Source organism: Sorghum bicolor, chromosome 8 (assembly GCF_000003195.3).
Source record: "Sorghum bicolor cultivar BTx623 chromosome 8, Sorghum_bicolor_NCBIv3, whole genome shotgun sequence".
Classification (NCBI taxonomy): Eukaryota; Viridiplantae; Streptophyta; class Magnoliopsida; order Poales; family Poaceae; genus Sorghum; species Sorghum bicolor.
The window spans coordinates 50183767-50195483 of record NC_012877.2 but is presented as its reverse complement, the minus strand read 5'-3'; the positions used below and the strand labels follow the sequence as shown (position 1 = coordinate 50195483).

The 11717-nt window shown below is 39.7% G+C and overlaps 1 protein-coding gene and 1 long non-coding RNA gene across 3 annotated transcripts; both read left to right on the top strand.

Moving 5' to 3' along the window:
- On the top strand, positions 896–3911 carry LOC110429730 (isoflavone reductase homolog). The gene is made up of 4 exons (XM_021446177.1): positions 896–1321; positions 2445–2685; positions 3038–3241; positions 3598–3911. Exons 1-4 carry the CDS (start codon positions 986–988, stop codon positions 3759–3761), a joined length of 945 nt encoding a protein of 314 aa, XP_021301852.1. The 5' UTR covers positions 896–985; the 3' UTR covers positions 3762–3911.
- On the top strand, positions 7492–11046 carry LOC110429547. Of its 2 annotated transcripts, XR_002446619.1 has the most exons (4): positions 7492–8067; positions 8196–8281; positions 8923–10625; positions 10752–11046. It is a non-coding gene; the product is annotated as an uncharacterized LOC110429547 (long non-coding RNA). The 2 variants fall into 2 exon arrangements; XR_002446618.1 differs by having other exon boundaries at positions 8923–11046.

The window sequence follows — 11717 nt, the reverse complement described above, 5'->3', positions numbered from 1 at the left end:
AACTAAACGAGGCCCTGTTTTAATACTCCCTCCATACTAAAATACCTGACGTTTTAGACTCCCATGCAGTTTTCATAAAACCAGACGTTCCAGTGAGATAGAGGTGGCGTTGGACTCGTTTACCCTCGCCATGCAATTCTCGCAGGCTCTCGCGTGGTCGCTGGCGCCTCGATTCTCACATGCGGCAATTAATCGTGAGCATTGTCCTTGCGCCGGACCCACCATGCAATTAATCGAGAGCGTGGTCCTCGCAGGCTCTCGCGTGGTCGCTGGCGCCTCGATTCTCACATGCAATTATTCGTACATGCAATTAATCGTGAGCATGGTCCTTACGCCGGACCCACCATGCAATTAATCGAGAGCGTGGTCCTCGCAGCCTGGTCCCTCACTGCACCACGCTGCAAAATACCAATGCAAAATGAATAATCGTGAGCATGGTCCTTACGCCGGACCCACCATGCAATTAATCGAGAGCGTGGTCCTCGCAGCCTGGTCCCTCACTGCACCACGCTGCAAAATACCAATGCAAAATGAAAAAGTGAGATTGCTAGGACTCGAACCTAGGACGCAGCACTGAAACTGCCATGCACTAGCCGGTTGAGGTAGTTATCTTTCTCGTATAGAGAGCAACTGCAGCTTTATTTATTAGGGGCAAAGAAGAAAAACTAACATTCACTTAATCACTCCTTGGTTACCACAATCATGTCGCAAACGTCAGGTTTTTCCAGTATGGAGGGAGTAGTTCGCATGCTGTTTAGAGCTTTTGTTAGCCGGCTAATTATTAGCAAGTAATTTAATCCGTGTGTTGTCCCTTCACTTTCACACCGCTTTGAGAAACTCTTAATTATTCTTAGAGTCAACATATCACTAATTGCCGTACGTGTGTGAGCTTGGCCTCCTTCCCTTTAATTTAGCAAGGTGGCAGCAAAGCACTGTAGGTCGTCAGACTCTCTGATTCCAATCAATCGTTCCACTCGCCGAAACCATGGAGAAGAGCCGGGTGCTGGTGGTGGGCGGCACCGGGTACATCGGCCGGCGGATCGTGCGGGCGAGCCTGGCGGAGGGTCACCCGACGCTGGTCCTCATGCGGCCGGAGATCGGCCTGGACATCGACAAGCTCCAGATGCTGCTCTCCTTCAAGGCGCAGGGCGCGCGGCTGGTGGAGGCGTCGCTGGAGGACCACGCGGCGCTCGTCGCCGCCGTGGCGCAGGCCGACGTGGTGATCTCGGCCTCGGCCATGTCCGGGGTGCACCTCCACAGCCACAACCTCTCCTTGCAGCATCAGCTCGTCGAGGCTATCAAGGAGGCTGGGAACGTCAAGGTCCGTCACTTAATTTACATGCTCTCTCTGTACAGTACTCTCTCTATTCTAAAAATTGTAAATCATTGGAGAGTCAAACTTTTTTAAGTTTGACTAAATTTATATTATAGAATAATTATTATTATAGTACTAACTAAGTATCATTAGTTTTTTTCTTAATTATATTTTCATAGTATACTCATTTTACGTTACAAATTTTAATATTTTTTTCTATAATTTTAGTCAAACGTGAAAATACTTTGACTTTTCAAAATTTTTGAAATGACTTACAATTTGGGATGAATTTGGGATGGAGGGAGTACTTCGGTTCCGAGCTGCATTTCCTGAATCCATTTTGTCATTTCCTGGGCGAGCTACCCTGCCTCGATCCCTGTTCTTCCGTTCCGAGCTACACCCCTATCACCTTTATTTTATGATGATGGTGGACGACAGATTTCATTTGGGGAAAAAGGATTGAAATTTCATCTGGTCATCGAATTAATATAACATAGAATTTGATGAAATTTCAGTGGACATTTCACACTTTTGAACCATAAAAAGATTGAAATTTCAGTGCAAAAAGTGAGTCAATCTTGAAGGGGAAGGAGGCGGCATCAGAGTCCGAAACACACCCAAAATAATAATTAGAAAAAACAAAAATCAGGTGCATCTGATTCCGGGGGTTCACGTGCTTCTGTCTCACATTTTCTGGTCCTCACTCCCTTCACTCCTTCCTCTAGCCCCTGACCGTCATCCCTGACGCCACGGTGACGCCACCGTGTCTCCGACTCCCCTTCTCGTGCAAACAACAATATAAAAATGTCGTTTAACATGTACGGACTCTTGAATTTTTAAGGGATATTTGGTTGGAGGTATTAAAGTTTAATAAATACTATAATATATTTATAGTATAGAAATTAATATCCAATCATGAGCTAATTAGACTTAAAAAATCATCTTACAAATTATTCTCTACCTGTATTTTTTTTAGTTTTGTAAATAGTCTATATTTAATACTTTATATATATGTTCAAATATTCGATGTGATAGAGACTAAAGTTTAACGTTAGGAACAACCTAATAAAAGCAACAAATAGATGAAGAGATGCTGAGTCTAAATAAAATTACAACACTGTGGATGCAGCGTTTTATACCATCAGAATTCGGCATGGATCCATCCAAGATGGGGCATGCTCTTGAACCAGGAAGGATTACATTTGATGAAAAGATGGAGCTAAGACGGGCAATTGAAGAGGCCAACATTCCCCACACCTATGTTTCTGCCAATTGCTTTGCTGGTTACTTTTGCCCAAACCTATGTCAAATGGGCACCCTTTTGCCACCCAAAGAGAAAGTTCTCATTTATGGAGACGGCAATGTTAAAGGTAAAACATTGTACTGTACTTCTTTGTCTCCTCCCCGATCATTTTTTTTGTATTTAATCTGACATCAAGACCCACTTTCATTGAAGTTTCTTTAATTCATCACAAATATATGTTAGCTTTTTCATATGTGAAGTGTACAAATATATAACAGGCATGTGTCCACTAAATTATTTGTAATATAACTTTACAATACAATATGTACATGATTTTTTATCTGAATGTAAACAATATCATGCATGTCCCTTGTAAAGCATACCATATCCAAAATGGACAGATTTTGCACGGAGATTTACAAAAATGGTAGTAATAACATGGTTCTAACTACATAGTCACATATATATGTAACATGCAGTTATATTTTGTGATGAAGACGATGTTGCAACATATACAGTGAAGTCTGTTGATGATCCTCGCGCATTGAACAAGACAATATACTTAAGACCACCAGAAAACATTTTGACTCAAAATGATGTTATCTCAAAATGGGAAAACCTTTCTGGAAATGTTCTTGAGAAAATCCACATTCCTATAGATGAATTCTTGGCTTCAATGAAAGGTAACTACAAAAATTGTTTGTCTCAGCACAATGCATAGTTTTGAAAAATTCAATTCATCGGATTTAGTTTCTTTTCTTGTTTGTGTAATTATGAGTTACACCATAATTGATAGAGGGGTCATATCAATATTGTTTAGGGTGAAAAAAATGTGATTTCCACTTATAGTTGTACACATAAAAGATCCTAAAATGGTATCATCTTACGTTCAACGTTTAAGGCTGATATATGGAGTGTACTACACTACTACATGTAAAAAATATCGTTGGTATGAACACTTAAAAAATTTAGTGTCCATGAAATTTTCATTACACATCTCCCTTTTTAATATAAATTATGGTTTTCCATGGATGTGTAGATACTAACTTCGCCAATCAAGTCGTTGTGGGACACTTTTACCATATTTTCTATGAAGGTTGCTTGACAAATTTTGAAATTGGCGATGACGGAGCAGAGGCTACTCTATTGTACCCGGAGGTTCAGTATACTCGCATGGGTGAGTACATGAAAAAATATCTGTAACTACTAAATTTTATTGTTGGCTTGTTTCAACAAATCAATTGTTGTTGTATGTGACCTTTACTCGCAAGGATGTGTACATGAAAAGATATCTGTAACTGCTAATTTAAACGTATTGTTGGCTTGTCTGAATAAATCAGTTGTTGTTGTATATGACCTTTGCGTGTGTTTGTTGCTATATTGTATTACTCAGTTTGGATTCTTCATCTTTTTAATATAATCGGCTGCTCTTCTCCCTGATTAGTTCCAAAAAAATGTTAGCTTGTCTTATCATATTAGAATACCTCAACACCATGTATTAGAAATATTTGTTTCTTGTAATGCCACATGGTCCAAATGTGTTGGATACCATAAAAAGGAATATGCAAATCAGAGAAATAAAAATCGCAAAAAAAGGAGAAAGGCAAATCACCCGAGATGACCAGGGCTCGGGCGCGGGTACCGCCTCGCCCGACCCCTTGGCCTCAGGCGCAAGTTCCGCCTCGCCCGACCCCTCTTGGGCTCAGGCGCAAACACCGCCTCGCCCGAGCCCCCATCTCGGAGCCAGGCTTCCAACGCACGATGGCCGAACTCTCGACAGGACATACGCTGTCATCCCCATACTGCGGCAGGGCATGGCAGCATCTGTTCCAACCACTCCGGCCACTGTGCAGCCTTACCTCTTTCACTGCGAAGTACCGTCTCACAGTAAAAGAGGCATGGGGGAGATTAACCAGTATCACTTTGGTTGTCCTCTCCTACTGTTACAGGACATGCAGCAGTATCACTGATCCGACCCCCACGATCTCCAGGACTTGGCGACCCTCCACAGGAGCAACCATACCGTCAACCATGCCCCAAGGACGAGATGGGCAAGCATCCACAGAGTCGGGACTGTGACTTTACCATTTACCAGAAGTGGATCACTGGTCAACACATGTAAAAGCCTTGTGACCCCTTACGACTATAAAAGGGGAGCCAGGGCACACATCCAAGACACGCTCACAACACAAGAACCCAAGGGAAGACCACGCACACTCCAGAGTAGCAAATAACACTCTGTCCACTACACAAAGTCGAGACCTGGGACTTAGCCCTCTCTCGCGACCTGCTTGTATACCCCTACTACAAGCACTTTTGGGTGCAAGGCAATACAGACCTCCGATATCACACTGGACGTAGGGCATCTCTAGCCCGAACCAGTATAACTCTCTGTGTTCCACTTGCATCACCATCCGGGTTTAGGTAGACACGCAGACTTATTACTCGTTAGTGTTTAGACGACAAGTCTAGACGCCGACAAAATGGTTCATATGAACTCTACACTTTAAAAATATTTGGTCTTTGTATTGTCCCATAGTCTAAATCGCTCAGACCATATACGTGTTGAGTAGCTGTACACTCCCGCTAACACACTTATAATTTTGTTACCTCTTAGGACTACCCTAGGGTTAGTGTTACGAACTATAGAAACTTCATTTGTTTTTCTAATCGACCTTAATAATGAAGGTGGTGAAACCCAGTGAAGAGACTGTGAAGACCAGTCTCAATGGAGGTTTTATGGAAGCTTCATGCACACTAAAATGCTGATGTGACACTATATTGATGAAGAGAGAGATTATAAGATTTTCATGGAAGTAGAAAAATTTTCATAGGGATAAAATTCTTCTGCACTATTTTCAAAATTGTTTTGAAAATTTGGACATGAAACCCATTGAGGCATGTACACTCCATCTAAAACATCTCTCTTTGCCAGACATAAATGGCCCCTAGAGTACAAAGGTGGCAACATAGTACTGTAGGTCAGCATCTTTGATTCCAATCAATCATCCTCTCCTCTCTCGCCGAACCATGGAGAAGAGCAGGGTTCTGGTACAAAGCTGGCAACAAGGTACTGTAGGTTAGCGATTCCAATCAAGGCCTTGTTTAGATCCATTTTTCTGATTTTGACAATATAGTACTTTTGTTTTTATTTAACAAACATTGTCCAATCATAGAGTAACTAGGCTTAAAAGATTTGTCTGTAATTAGTTTTGTTTTCATCTATATTTAATGCTCCATGTATGTGTCGTAAGATTTGATGTGGCGGGGAATCTTGAAAAATTTTTGGTTTTTGGTATGAACTAAACAAGGCCCAATCCTCCATGCATGTGCAATTAGTTTTGTTTTCATCTATATTGAATGCTCTGGGAGATGCATCCATACCTATGAACGGCTGTCATTTAATTCCCGCCACCTAGATGACTGACACGTGTCTACTACTTATCCAATTAAGCACTGCCAAACCAAATCAGTGCGCTTACGTGGCACCGCTAAACTCTGTGGTTCGACGGGCACCGTGTACCCCTAGCAGCTTTGGATCCTGACGCCAATATCCATTTTGAGTTGAGTTAATTAAATGCTGGAATAGAAGTCCGAATATGGGACATCTATTTTGTATTCATATTCCAAAATATCTATATTTATATTCAAATCTGGATAGCCTGTTCGAAAAGTCATGGCTGAAAGTATTATTCACTAACTTATTTTATGAGAAAAACACTGCTGGCTGACAGAAAAGTACGGCTTATAATACAAGCGAACGGAGATCAATTCGATTTCATACAATCTAGAGAAAGTTGCATTGTTTCTGGAACAAAATTCAAATTATGAGCAAGAGTCACATGTGTGAGCTTTGGTGCCTACTGTTTCTCATCCGATAATAGAGTACAATGTTCCTGTGCTCCAAGTGGAAAGGTATATATTTGATTGATTATATCTCTTATTTTTGTATATTACCAGTACAGTAGTATAATCTAGGTTTCACTTGTTTGTAGGTCCCAAATAAATGATGCGGAAAATATGAAAAGAGTTGATTGGGCAACATTATAAATCATGGAGATACATGATGATGAAGCTAGAATTCAAATTATGAGCGAGAGTTAGATGTGTGAGCTTTTAGGTTTCACTGATGAGGGCACAACAACATTTTTACCATATACTAATTATTTTCATTGCATCTAATTGTCGTACCGTATTTTCGTGCAGCAAGCTTGCATTATTATTAGAAAAAGGCACCTCTTCGCAAACCGACATAACGAGTCCAAGCATGCCTGTTGTGGTTGCACCAAAAAAGATGACTCCAAAGAGGAAGCTACATATTTGATGAATTTTATCAGCTGTGATGAGATGTAAACTCGTTCATTATTACAAATGACTTGATCTTGTTTTTGGAACAAAATTATGGTTTTGTGAGATGCACTACTTCGAGCTAATTTATGGTGTTAAATATTACATGTTATTGCATATGCCTCATTGTTTATTAATTTTTACGACTCCCTCCATGCTAAATTGTAAGTTATTCTAAGAATCTTGAGAGTCAAAACATCTTAAATTTGACCAAATTTATATGGTAGGATAATAACATTTATGATATCCACTAAGTATCATTAGGTTCATTAATAATATTTTCATAGTATATCTATTTGATGCCACAAAACTTTGTAATTTTTTTTATAATTTTGGTCAAACTTGAGATGTTTTGACTCTTCAAGATTTTTAAAATGGCTTACATTATAGAATGAAGAGAGTATATATGAACGTATACATTTCATTCAACCCTTTAATTGGGAACGTGGGGCTGAACAACCAGCTAGACCACGTCGCCCTAAATCTCTTCAACCGTTCGATTTTGTGATCAACGCTCCACAATCGCTCCTCAGGTATCTACAGTGCTCAGGTAAAAAAATCTCCCCCTCTCCTCTTTCTCCCCGTCTCTTCCCTTCCCCTCCCTCTCTCTCTTTCTCCCGACCTCTCCAGAAACGGGTAGGGCAGCGGCGCCGCCAGCCCCGGCCGATGCCTGTCCCCCGACGTGGCGGCGACCCTCCTCCTCGTCCACCATCCTCTGTGTAGGATCCTCTACCCATCTCCATCTTTAATCTCCGGTTTCGCTCCTTCTCCCGCTCTCCTCGTGCAGGTTGGGCGACCATGACAGCGGCGGTGCTCCACGTGGCGGTGACCGGTGCTCGGCACGGAGGTTGCCGCCCTACTCCTTCCCTCCCTCTCCCCCCTCCCTTCCTCCCTCCCTCCCCCTCGCATGGCAGCCGTTGCGCCGAAACCCTATCTGCCATTTGAGCGTGTTGCCAAGCGTCCACGCCATCCACATCTCCCTTCCTTGTCTAATGCTTCATATCTTCCTGATGCTTTGGTTAACTCTGAGAACCAATGAGATTTCGAGATGCAGGTTCTAGCCTTAAAAATCAGGAAAAAAATCCTCCGATGGTGCAGTGGAAAAAAATTCTAGCGATGGAGCACAATTTCATAGCAGCAAAGTGAAGACGTGAAACCCAAGGTGTTTGCTTCTCTCTAATTATGTGCCCCATGCTCCCATTTATTTGTCTATATTTTGCATTTAGAATGAGAAAGCTTTAGGTAATATAAACTTCCTTACTTTAAATCTTTGGATGTTGTGCTTGTTAGTGCCTTTTGTGTTAGAGCAGATGAAGAAAAACTGAAGAGAGTTTCGAACCTGCCAAATTTCTCCTTGCTCCTCCTGACCTCCTTATGTTAGTAATATTTCTTTGTCCCTACTAGCATATTTGTATTTTTTTTATTTGTGTAGACAAATTGAAGGGATTGTTTTGAAGATGTTATATATAATTAAAACTGGGTTTAACAATTTGGTTAGCAGCAGGCTATTTACCAAAAAAAGAAATAGATACTATTTGTTCTATGTCTAGAGAAAACTGCCAATGTTTTATGGAAGGATATATTTTAATTCATTCATTCAGGGCTATTTTGAATCAATGATTACTCTATGACCTCCTTAAGTAGTTTGGGCCTTTGGGGCTAAGAGTGGATGATTTCCCAGTATACGTGTTGCATGCTATGTTTATTCTGGTTGCATCAGGCTATCTGGAAGGTTCCACCTACGATAAGCTAACTGAGAAAATGCTACCCAGTATGCGTTATTGGTATATAATCTTCCTGATTAGACTAACTCATCCTCCAAATTTGTTGTCTACTTTGGGGTTTATGCAACAACAACTGATGATTTAGGAGATCTTCTCTAAATAATATTAGTTAGCCTTTGCTATATTGTTTGTTAATAACATATTCTGAATTTTATCTTTGGGAACTACATTGCGTCAGTATCTTTAGAGGTACTAATGTAGGATTTTAACTACATAATGTGATTTTCATGCAGGCTACTGTTGCTTCATGAACCTCCAAAGGTGAAAAATTCTTCTACCAGAATATGTAAAAACAGGTATGTGCATTATCACTTAATTGCAGTATGAGAACAAGTATGTGCATTATCACTTAAATGCACTAAACAGGTATGTGCATTATTACCGAATAGCTGGATTGTTGGTGCTCCCTCCCTCTCTCCCTTACCCCCTCTCACCCTCTCTCCTTGGAGCTTCACCTTTGGCCATGAATCGATTTTTTAAAAATATTTTCTCAAACCAGCCACATTTGCTGCCAACCATGAGCTAATTTGTGTTTTGCTATTTTTAGATAAAAATGATTCCAGGTTTACACACAAAAAAATGGATACCTCATTTATTTTTGCGCACCCAAAGTGATTTGATGTTTAGCAAACTGAAATTTGGGGGTGGTTGATGGAGGTTCGGCTCGCATCTCTTTTTTTTTTTTTTTGGCTATGTCATCTGCCACATGCAGGCTTTCTTTTTCAAAAGTCTCATTTCCAACCTTATTTGTATATTGTCAGGTTTGTGCTTTTTTATAATCATTTGCTTATTTTAGATGATAAACCATAGTTTATGCATTTTAAATAAAGCATAACACGGCAAACTGTTTTTCTATTCATTGTCGTCAATTTTGACATCACCTGTGTTTTTCCCTGTGCTCAACAACAACATATGAAAGGAGCCTAATATTTTCTGGTTATATCTTGAGGCCATGGGTATTGAAGAATTGACAATTATTAAATGTATGTACTGCACAAAAACAATTAATAGGTGTCCTCTGCATACTTACTCTAAGCATATGTTGTAATTAATGAGAGAAAGGAGAAAGTGGGCCTACCTCTCTACCCAGATTGTTGACATCAGAAGGTTTTTTATGAAAGATATTTGTGTTGACATTGTCCATATGTTTTTAAAATTTCACTGTGCCTAATATATTTATGAGACCTGTTTTTTCTTTTCATCCTTATGAGTTCTGATTTTGAACTGCTCAAATCAGGAGTTTTCGGATCATGCTTTTTCCATTCTAAATTTTCTTCTCTCCATGGTACAGTCAATAGGTCTGGACCCATAAAATTCTCTTGGTTTCGACATTGACGATGGAGAAATAATGGGAGGAAAGACAACAACATGTGACCATTGATGGTGATTTCTTGTTTAATCCAACCACTTCGATTTTCTTTTTGCACACATGATAACCTGGTGCATCTGGATTTAACTTTTGCTTCATTTTGGAGTCCACCGGCCCATGTTCCTCTCGCTCGTGTCTGCTGTGTCATGCGTGCTGCTCGGAGGTTGCATCATAAGAATTTTATTTGTGCACAATAATGTCTATATGTGTTTTCCCATGTTTTTTATTTTTAAAGTTTGCATTTGTTGTAGTTTAAGGACCACGCACAAAAACACTGCAATATTCCCTATGTCCATTCACTAATACATTTGCTCCTCTAATTATTTACTCCTCAAATTTATCTATCACGCCCAATAAAAGGATAATTATGTGAAATGTTATGGCGTCCTATAAAAGATAATGGAGGAAGTATCTTACATGTGCTTCTTATGTTTTTAGGCTTCAGCCTCATTTCCCATTGCATTATTGGTATGTATATATTTTTTGTCATCCTTGCTGAAACAACATCATATTTCTATTGTATGCACATATGGAATAAATCAACGCTGGTAGTACTGCACTATCCTGGTAAGCTCCTCAAAGCAATCAAAATCTACAGAAACTTTTTTACCTATTTATTTTTGAATACGCTTCCATGTATATATACTATAGTTTAGATAGTTTTCCACTAAAGGCTACTCCTGATATTCTCAGATACTTGATAAGACTAACCTAGAGACATTGGAGATTACAAAGGAAGAACTTTTTGCAAGTCTCAAAGGTGTTTATCATGGTTCTGTTTACATAGGTTTGTTTTTAATTTACACCTCCCATTTTACCTTTGATATGTCAAGCTATAGTTCACTTCAAAACTTTATATTGTTTTGCTTGTTTTGGTGTCATTCATATATGTATGCATTTCCTCCGGTGAATGCACTTCAAAACTGCCTTAGCATCTGTTTATATGTGTTCCTAGCAACCTTATGAATCAGAGTTGTTCTATATTATATTTTTTAGTATAGTGTGATCCTTGGTAGCAATGTACGTTGTGTGCACAATCCATTTCACTTGCTCATACTTACATAGGATCATATACCTACAACACACCTACAACTAAGACTACACCATACTCGATTTTGCAGCTAGAGATTAATCGAATAGCTCAATTACAAACACCAAAACCAACTTATGTATCTAAATGTACATATATAAAAATCCCAGCTTTATCTTCACAGCTCTATAGCTCTAACACATTTGTACTGAATAAATAATTCCATCAGACTGGCAACCATATGCACCATGAACAGGTAATAAAACAACTATCAGATCTCATACGTCCATAAAGCAACAAAAACAATTTTCGTACTATTTGCGAAAGCCTTAATCAGATTCGTCTACCTGCCACACAGTCTCGCAGCCAGCCAGCCAGAGGCGGTAGCCAGTCAGCCCAGTGAACGAGACCGAACTCCGATGAAATTTCTTTACTAATCTATATCTATCTATAAAGAGCCAAAATTTCAGTCTGCCCTCGTTCTCTGATTTGCCAGAGTCAAACCCGGGTCATGCTAAGGCCTTGTTTACTTCCAAATTTTTTTGCAAAATATGAATAGTGACACTTTCGTTTGTATTTGATAAATATTGTCCAATCATGGACTAACTAGAGTCAAAAGATTCGTCTCG

What these genes read in the sequence shown, in the direction of transcription:
- LOC110429730 (XM_021446177.1), top strand. Translation starts at nt 986, where the DNA reads ATGGAGAAGAGCCGGGTGCTGGTGGTGGGCGGCACCGGGTACATCGGC. An exon ending in AGGAGGCTGGGAACGTCAAG is followed by an intron (nt 1,322 to 2,444) that starts GTCCGTCACTTA and finishes CTGTGGATGCAG; the next exon opens with CGTTTTATACCATCAGAATT. An exon ending in ATTCTTGGCTTCAATGAAAG is followed by an intron (nt 3,242 to 3,597) that starts GTAACTACAAAA and finishes ATGGATGTGTAG; the next exon opens with ATACTAACTTCGCCAATCAA.